The sequence below is a fragment of the Bactrocera tryoni genome, unplaced genomic scaffold, assembly GCF_016617805.1.
Source record: "Bactrocera tryoni isolate S06 unplaced genomic scaffold, CSIRO_BtryS06_freeze2 scaffold_25, whole genome shotgun sequence".
NCBI classification, from domain to species: domain Eukaryota; kingdom Metazoa; phylum Arthropoda; class Insecta; order Diptera; family Tephritidae; genus Bactrocera; species Bactrocera tryoni.
The window spans coordinates 28,146,773-28,157,143 of record NW_024395977.1 but is presented as its reverse complement, the minus strand read 5'-3'; the positions used below and the strand labels follow the sequence as shown (position 1 = coordinate 28,157,143).

The 10,371-nt window shown below is 32.4% G+C and overlaps 1 protein-coding gene across 1 annotated transcript; it reads right to left on the bottom strand.

Moving 5' to 3' along the window:
- Nucleotides 1-475: 475 nt before the first annotated feature.
- Nucleotides 476-6,657, bottom strand: LOC120780844. The gene is made up of 2 exons (XM_040113084.1): nt 6,010-6,657; nt 476-517 (listed from the first exon to the last, which is right to left on the bottom strand). The coding sequence occupies exons 1-2, from the start codon at nt 6,655-6,657 to the stop codon at nt 476-478; spliced, it is 690 nt and encodes a 229-aa protein (XP_039969018.1).
- Between the last annotated feature and the right edge of the window lie 3,714 nt (nt 6,658-10,371).

Below are 10,371 nucleotides of genomic sequence, written 5' to 3'. Positions count from 1 at the left end.
TTTCTTAAGAGAAAAAATAGATATGATTATAAATAAATAAATAAAAATAAAGAAAAAACATAGCAATTTAGCTGATTTTTTCATGTAAATCACCAAAAATGGTGATCGCTCTAGACTTTCTTTACTTGAAAGTGGGAAAAGCTCTGCGATTGGCGCTCAAAATGACTCCTGGCGAATTAGCTTTTGCGTGACGATTTTCTGTTCCGCCAGAGCAGTCATTACAGCTTTATTATGGGCAAGTTGAGTTTCTGAAATTAATAATGATTTGTTATATAATCTTGTGGAATATAAAGCGCTTCTTACGTTCCATTTGATCCAACTTTTTACAGACAAATGATTTTAACTTCCCGATATCCTCTAAAATGAGATATACATACGTATGTTTAATGTTATTTCTTACATACTTCTGATATGTACAATGTACATTGTACATATACATATGTAGTTATAACTACCTTTAACAGCGAGAAATTGCTCATTTACAACGCTGCAGAGCTGGAACTTCTGGGATCACCGCCTGTAATAAAAAATACAGAATGTTTGTTAATAACATAATTATTGACAGTAGTGGTATGTACTTACACTGTGGTTGAATATTTTCAGCCCATCTCTCATTAATTTGTAATTTTTTAAAAGACATTTAGTATTTTCTGAACGCGTGTACAGAATAAGACTGTCTTTGCTTAAGTCTGTACTGTGAGAGTTCACTTTTGACTCTGGTTTTCTTTATTAAAATTTCTTCCCTCAATACATTTCTTAATTCTAATTTCTTAACTATGTATATATGTATATGTGTGTATGCTTAGTGTGCATACACATGTGTAAATATGTATTATATTTTTATTGCATTTTTGAGATACCAACGCATTGATATTTTATAGTTTTTTAGATTAGTGCATCTAACGCACTTATACACATACGTACACACGCTTGATACTTTCTTATCTGTTGCTTGTGTGCATTAATATTTCGAATATGTATGTATATTTTGTATTTTAATATAAGTATTATGTATACTCTAATTTATGAGTTTTCTTTTATGTGCAATGATTTTCACATTTTTATGAGCAAGTCTCATATTACAATTTTGTTGCTTACCATTGCACTTGACATTTAGTGGGCTGTATATAGATACTTTTTATTTAATTTATTGTTTACATGTATATTTTTATGTATTAATGTAGTTGTGTCAAAAATATAATTTTGTATATATAATTCTATCTTAAGGTTACAAAACTTTCATGTTCATATCTTTATGAACATTCTGCCAGGGGCCAAAGTTGTATCTTAACTTTACTTGTATATTATGTTTTATTATTCATATTTTTTAATTATGTCTAACTGGAAGTTCAAATGAAACAGTCACAGTTCTTGTTACACATTTGGATCTTATATATAAAATAGTAATGATTAATGCTATTATCAAAACTAATGTTAGCGAAACGTGACCACTTACGTGATGAAAATTTATACCTTTTAATTTTATATTTTCTGTTTTGAGGAGTTCTATTTGTTGTTTAAGATGTACGATATCTTTGGTATTGTTTATTAATGTTGAATCAAAAGGTTTTATTTGTAGTTCTGGAATATCTTCAATATCTTTAACCCAAGAAGAGGATAGCAATTCTTTTTTAATTTCAGATTGTATGTGATGAGATGCTGTTACAGTTACTCCTTCATACCGGACTGTGCATCCTTCTCTTATTGTCATAATGCCTTGACTAGGGATTTCTATATGCATTTGTTGATTATTATCACATTCTAGATATATCATTGCTTTGCTAAATAATTTGTAAAGCCACCGATTATGAGAAGATAATTTTATCCAAACGTTTTCATTTGTAGAAGGTTTGAAATCACATGCTTCATTTTCTAATTGTTTTAAAGCTGCTACTTCATATGAATTATCCGTCGCTGATTTCCAAGCTAAATTTCCAGGACATTGGTAATGATTCTCTGAGTTAGTAGAACATTTATCTAGATCTACTTGGTTTATAAGTGAATATTGATTCAAATCAAACTTGTATATTAAATATTCTGCCTTTATTTCTGGAATAATCATATTCCCTTTGTAATTTATTGGAGGTGGATTTAATTTGTATACGTTTGACGGTTCATACGATATTAAGGGAATTTCTAGGTTTATGACTAGCCGTGAATCAACAATTAAACCTTTAGCAGTCATCGATTTATAAATTTCTTTTAATTCGTTACCCGATTGTCTTCCAGATAGTATTAATTTGTGTGGTAGTTTGTTTCTAATAAATTCAATTTCTTTATTAAGTTGCGAAGGCTTTAATAGTTTTGGATTTATGCGACCATGATTTATGTCAATAAGAAGATTAATTATTGAAGTTGGGATTTCTTCACATTCGTCCATAACTATTCCTATTGAAATGGTTAATATTTGAAACATCAAGGTCTTTCGTTCAGCATTTTAATCTTTTATTAGTTCGTTATAAAATTTATTAAGTTGTTGATTCATTTTCTCAAAATTACGGTTAACTTCATCTGTTGTCTTTTTTAATATATTTATGGTAGAATCAACTACCGATGTCTGCCTTTTAAACAATTTTGCTATATCTTTTTGGTTGTCGAAAATATTTCTAATATTTGATTCCATATTTTTCTCGGTCATCAGCATCCATAATTCCGAATAATATATGGTAAATTGAACCAACGAATTCGAATGGTGCTCGCTTTTTTCTATTTTGTTTTTTTCATAAACAATTCATTATTTGCTTTAAGACTATTATATTTGTCATTTAAAGTTGCAGTAATCATTATGCAGGCATCTTCGTAATAGGTCAATATTTTGCATTGATTTTCAAGTCTGTTAATAAATTCTTGTGTTTTATGCATCCGATCATAATAAGTACCTAATTCGTAATAGACTATTAAATTCCATTTTGAATTTATTATGTCCATTTTACTAATCGGTTCCAAATATATTGCTGTATTATTTTTTAGTTTAGTCACTGAAGCTCCTGATTTAGATGTATCATTAATGTATGATGACTTAGTTTGTGTTGCTAGCATGAGTATCGTTAAGAACCACATCATCAATTTGCTTGATTTACTCGGTCGTTCTGAGGTTGCAGTATTTTTTGTTATTCTCGAAGTCAGCAAACTTGTCACATGATTTGCTTCCTCTGCTCTACTGCTGTTTGTTACCTCCAGTGGGCATAATTTGTGAATGGGCCGTTTAAGTATGCCATTTTGTAATTTTAGAGTTACAACTCTTATATTTCCATCCTTTCCCGGATGAGTTTCAATAATTTTTCCTAATGGCCATTTGGCTGGATGAGTTTCTTCATCTTTAATAATAACTATTTGTCCTTGTACGAGATTAGCTCGTTTGGTTTTCCATTTCATGCGTTGTTGCAACATTACAACATATTCGCTTTCCCATCGTTTCCAAAAGTCTTTTTTAAGTTTTTGTATTAATTTCCATCTATCTATTTGGTTATAATTAATTGCTTCAGGACAATCTATTATTGGACATCCTATTAAAAAATGGCCAGGCGTTAAAACGTCTATATCGCTTTCACTATCTATCGCACATAAAGGTCGTGAATTCAGTATTGCTTCAATCTGTGATAGCAAAGTAATCATTTCTTCAAATGTCAATTTAGTTTCGCCTATCACTCTTTTTAAATGATATTTCACCGACTTCACTCCTGCCTCCCAAATTCCTCCGAAGTGAGGAGCTGCCGGGGGCTCCGACAAAATTTGTTCCATTGTCCGAATATATATGTATGTTGACTTTTACCTCTTCTAGCAAAAAATCTTTTCAAAGCAGCTAGGAACGCCTCGGTTGTTAAATCACTTACTGCTTCTAAATGAATAGCTTTTGTTGCCATACAAACAAATACAGCTATATATCCTTTAAATGTTTTTTGTCCTCGTCCTTTTGAACATTTCATATGAATCGGTCCTGCATAGTCTATACCAACGTGTATAAATGGAATTGACATAGATACTCGGAATTCTGGAAGATTTCCCATTAATTGTTTTGCTACTTCTTTGCGGTAACGTACGCATCTACTACAAGTTCGAATTGTCTTTTTTATAGAATTCTTCAATCCAACAATCCAGTAATTCCTTCTAATCATTGATTCCATTAACTTGTTTCCTCCATGTAAAGTTATTTTATGAATATTTTCAATTATCAATGATGACAAATGTGACTTATTTAATATTATTGGGTGCTTTTGATTAAATTGAAGATTTGAATTACCCAATCTACCTCCTACACGAAGGATTCCCTTATTATCCAAAATTGGATTTAAGCTTGCAATGCTACTTTTATGATTAATTTCTTTTTTTATTTCTAAACTCTGAATTTCCTCTCTAAATTGTAATTTTTGCTGATATCTTATTAACATTTCTTCAGCTTCTTTCATTTCAGATTTAACTAAGTATTCAGGGCATTTTTTCCCTCTTATTCTTTTTACAAATCATAAAATATAAGCTACTACCCTTATTAATTTGTTAAACTAGAATATTTAAGTATTACCTTATCCAAGAAATGTAATTCCTCTGAGGTTGTCACATACGTTGCATCGATTTGAATAATCTTCTTTATTGGCCAATGATGTTCCTCTTCTCGCAACCATTTTGGTCCCTTGCACCATAGATCGTGTTCTATTAGTTTGTTCGCCAGTACCCCTCTGGTTGCTACATCAGCTGGATTGTCCTTTGTTCCAACGTGTTGCCATTTCGCATTGGAAACAAGTAATTTGATTTCTTCTATTCGTGTTCTAATAAATCTGTCTTTACTTTGGCAATTATTTATCCATGCTAACGTTATAGTTGAATCGCTCCAAGCAAATATTTTCATTTCTCTGTTGATGACTGTTTTTATCCTTTGCAGCAATTTAGCAAGTAGGTGAGCCGCGCATAGTTCCAGTCTTGGTAACGTTTTCTTATTTTTAATTGGATTCACTTTAGTTTTACCAGCAACAATTGTTATAACTCTGGTATATGCTGCATAAACTCTTGCCATTCTTTTGTTAAATTCTCGTCAAGTAACTCGTCCCAGTTGAGTTTCATCAACCAAAGTTTCTGTATAAATAACTTTGCTATAACGGTTGCTGGTGAAAGCCATCCCATTGGGTCGAAAATTCGCGCTAAATCAGACAAAGCTTGTCTTTTTGTAACCAGCTTTTGCGTTGAAATGTCTTTATTGTTTCGTCTTCTGCTATTTTTATTACTTCATTCGCGTTATTTACCGGAATTGTTGCTATGATTTCACTGTTGTTTGACATCCACTTCCTTAAGTGAAATCCATATTTTTGTAGTTGTTTCGATATTTCATACTGAATGGCCTTACATTCATCTATTGAATCTGCTCCTGTCATTAAATCGTCCATGTAGAAGTCGTTTTAATGATGTTTGAAAGCAAATAGTTGTGGGGCTCGCATAGTTTGGCAATTTCTTGTAAAGTTCTCGTTGCCAAAAAGGAGCTGATGCTGTCCCATATGTAACTGTTTGTAGTTTGTATTCTTCTATCGGCTCTCCTTTTGTTTCTCTCCACAATATACGTTGGTAATCTTGATCACTATCTGTTATTTTAATTTGTCGAAACATCTTTTCAATATCACTAGTTAATACATATTGCCAAAGTCTCCATTTGATTATAATGTCAAATATATCTCTTGGAAGTCTCGGTCCTATGAAGAGGATGTCATTTAAACTACTTCCATTTGTAGTTTTTGCAGACGCATCGAAAACTACTCGTAGTTTAGTCGTTCTACTGTCTTCTCGAATCACTGCTTGATGTGGCAAATAGTATTTTCCGCATTTATTTTCACTTGCTTTTTCCATGTGGCCCATTTCTGAATATTCTTTCATAAATTGCACATATTGTTGTTTTAACTCGTTATTTGTAGCGAACCTTTTCTCAAGATTAAGAAACCTCGCCATAGCTTGTTTGCGAGAATCGCCTAATTCTTTTTTTTGTTTAAAAGGTAGATTGACGACAAATCGATTATTTCCATTTCTTACTGTTGTTTTTTCAAAAATTCTTAGGCATTCATCATCATCTGCTGTATTTGCTGGAGTTGTAGTGTCTTCTATTTCCCAAAACTTCTCCAATGTTGTAGTAACCGCTGCTAAAATTGTATTGTTTTTTCTCGGTTGTTGTAAAACTCCCGACAATATCCAGCCCAATTTCGTAGCTTGACCTAGTATTCGATCCTTTTTAAATATACATTCTTCTAGTATGTCGGCATATATGTCACTTCCAATGACAATATCGATTCGATCTGATTTATTGAAATTGGGATCAGCTAAAGTGTAGTTTTTAAATTGTTCTATATCCCATTTAAACGTTTTGTCTGGTTGAGCACTCGCTAATTTCGGCAAAATTAGTGCTTCGACATTGTACGCCTTGTTGCTTAGGAATCTCGGCTTGATTTTAATGTTGATTTTAAATTTGGACACTCCCACTGTGGTATTTCCTAAACCTTGTAGTTCAGTTACTTCTCTTCTTCTTGGTATATGAAGTATTTGAGATGCTTCTTCGGAAATAGTAGTTTTTTGGGATCCTTGATCGATTAGAGCTCGCAATGTCACATACTCTCCATTTGCTGCATTCACCCTTATCTGTGCTGTTGCTAGGAGTATCGCCATTTCCGAATGTTTCGTCATCATTGTGGAAGATGTTTTTGTGACATTTTCTTCACTTCCTCCTTTTCCTTTTTGGAATTCATTGAAGTGCAATAAATTATGATGATTTCTTTCACACTTATTGCACTTCTTTTTATTATTACATTTTCCTTCATATACGTGATCAAGGCAAATGTAGCATAACTTGTTGTTTGTTATGAATCTTCTTCGATTCATCGTAGTCAATGTCTGAAACTTTCTGCATTCACCAATTTGATGCCCAGGAACCTTGCAGTATACACAATTATTTTGTGCAGCTGTATAAAATGTAGGTGTTCGCTGTGGCTGCTTTTGATTGTTCCATTTAGTTGGTTTTCTGTCGCGTATTGCATCTAGAGCTTGATATTGCTGTTCCAGAAAACTGAAGACGTCATCTAGGCTTTGTATATCCCTGCTTTTTTTACGTTTTGCTCGTATAAACGTAGACTTTCTTTGTCTAGTTTTCGAACCACTATCCGAGCTATGATGGCTTGTTCGTCATTTAAATTTAGATTTAGCCCTTTTAAAGCATATATGCATTCTTTGGTGGTATCTAACAGCTGCTTCATGCTTTGTGCACTTTCTCCATTTGCTGTCGGTTGATCAAGTGGTCTGTGTACTTGTGCTGTAAATTGTAGCCTTCTATTCTCATACCTTTCCTTGAGAATTTGCCAAGCAGCTTCATAATTTGTTGCTGTTACTGGTAGATGTTGAATTAATCTACTAGCTTCTCCACCTAATGATGTCTTCAATCGGAACATCTTTTCCACTTCTGTAAAGTGCTTCGAATCATGCACCAAACTTTTAAAAAGATCGTGGAATGACGACCATTGTTTTCACCGTAAAACAGCGGAATTTTAATTTCCTGCAGTTTTATATTGGAATACATTGTTTGTGGTGAATTATAATTATTTAATTTCTCCGTTATTCTTTCGATGTTGATTTTGTATTCTTGACGAAATACATCTATTTGTTCCCCAATAGATTCTTTAGTTGTTTCAACTAATTTGATATTTTGAGTTTCAAAATATGATTCTTCAACATTTTGAAATTGTATTTGAAGCTTGGTTTTGAATTCTCTCATTTGCTCGAGAGAATCCAATGCATTTCTTCGTATTTCATCCATCGTGCTTTTGAGCATTTTTGCTCGACGTTGATATTTTCTTTCAACGCCAGACGCGGCTTCAGCTGGTGCGACCTGAATAGTTTGTGGCGTAGATTCTATTTGCCACATGCTGCTCACTGCTGAAACATCTTCGGCAGTACTTTGAATTCTTAAATTCTGAATAGAATTCTCCATTGTTTTCATTACATGCTCGAAGTAGTTCTTCGCAATGTATTCCTCAGCTTCTTGACTCTTCTTAGCCATTATTTTATTATGATTTGCAGTAAACTCTTTCAGAACAGTCTGAATATGATCCATATATTCCAGACATGAAGCCTTTCTTATTTTTCCGCTCAGGATTTTCAGCTCCTCCAACGCAGCTAGATCTCCCAACTCCTTCTGTCGTGTTAGCAAATTCTTCATATTTGCTTTTTTATAGATGGTTTTGTATATATAAATATATATTTTTTTTGCACTGTTCTTGTTGTTATAGCCACAAGGACGCTTTTAAAAATTTTTTTTTTTTACTTTTACTAAAAGTAATTTTTATAAATGCGGGTAGTCTTTGCTATTCCGGCTTACATTTATTTTTACTTGGCTAAGTAATGCTCTTTTTCTTTTAAGAGGCTTCTAGTACTTGCACTTGCTCGATTCTTTTTCAAAAAGAGGATCGAAGGACCAAATGTACAGAATAAGACAGTCTTTGCTTAAGTCTGTACTGTGAGAGTTCACTTTTGACTCTGGTTTCCTTTATTAAAATTTCTTCCCTCAATACATTTCTTAATTCTAATTTCTTAACTATGTATATGTGTGTATGCTTAGTGTGCATACACATGTGTAAATATGTATTATATTTTTATTGCATTTTTGAGATACCAACGCATTGATATTTTATAGTTTTTTTGATTAGTGCATCTAACGCACTAATACACATACGTACACACGCTTGATACTTTCTTCTCTGTTGCTTGTGTGCATTAATATTTCGAGTATGTATATTTTGTATTTTAATATTAGTATTATGTATACTCTAATTTATGAGTTTTCTTTTATGTGCAATGATTTTCACATTTTTATGAGCAAGTATCATATTACAATTTTGTTGCTTACCATTGCACTTGACATTTAGTGGACTGTATATACTTTTTATTTAATTTATTGTTTACATGTATATTTTTATGTATTAATGTAGTTGTGTCAAAAATATAATTTTGTATATATAATTCTATCTTAAGGTTACAAAACTTTCATGTTCATATCTTTATGAACAACGCGTTTAAATACATACATATTTTTGTGCATACATTTTTGTGCGTGTAAAATTAAAGTGTTAATGCTATATTTATTTGTATTATTAAAATTTATTATTACAAACATCCATGCAAAATTTTAATCATGAGTAAGCGGCCTTTATGAGGTAAACCTAACAATTTGCATTCTATTTCGTCTACAGAAAACGAAATTTCTTCTTCTATTGGAGTTAAATCTACTAAACATATTCCTATAGTTGTTGAATCTAGAGGTTCAGAGAAAAAAATTTCTAAATTTATAAACTTCTTTCCTACGACTAAACCCCCGTTCTTTTTCTTAAAACCCGTTATTTCTATAGGAGTATTAGGAGGCTTTATTACACAATAATTATCAGGATGTTTTGAACTAAAAATACAGTTATTGTGATAGTACTGAAACGTTCTATTTTTAAGTAATTTTAAACCAACACATACAGGTTTTGTCACCTAATTCTCGAGTGAAATTCTATTAAAAAGTTGTTGTAGCACATGCGTTGGTTTCTTTACATATTTTTTTAGGGTTTGCAAATAGTTTTCGAAAGCATATGCAGATGAGCCAGATAAAAAGCCTATTGCTTTAATATTTTCTGCTAAGTGAAGCAGGTGATGAACATTGTATGTCACGCTGGTTTCTCCTAAGCCTGTATCAGCTATTTAAAATGCAACCCTGCATCAGTCGTCGATTGGGGATATTAGAGCATGACAAATATATGACACTGCTGAATGAGCGCAACAGAGATGTATGATCACATGTATACGTACGTGTGAGGGGAAAATTGGGTAGAATCTTCACGCGGCCTATGGCAAACTACCTGGTTTTTTACCCGCTCATGGTTGGCAGGGTATGTTTTATGCTACATGGGGTTGTTTTCAAGTGTACAATTTAATACATGTGTGTGTGTGTTTAATGTTATCTCATCTGTAAATTTATGACTTGTGTCCCGATGCATTTTTAAATAAGGAAAATTTACGAGTAAGATAGAGTAAAACGACAATTCCATTTTCCCATATAAAAGTTGAGCACTTACTTGCTGTCAAACATTTGACGGTATTTGTACTCTCAGTTCCACTCGAGTTGACGAACGCATTAAAACAAGACTTTTCAATCGACAACATAATATCAACTTTGCTCATAACATCGTGTATTTAAATTTCAATTTCAAATTTCAAAATATATAAATATAATTAATGTGTAGACATGTTTGATGGTGCCAACCTTACAGTGTTACCAACTCTCAAAAATACTTTTTTATTATAATAACGGGGCATCTCTGCCTGTGCAGACTCCACATTGCTCATTGCTTACTAGATATAGAATACTACATA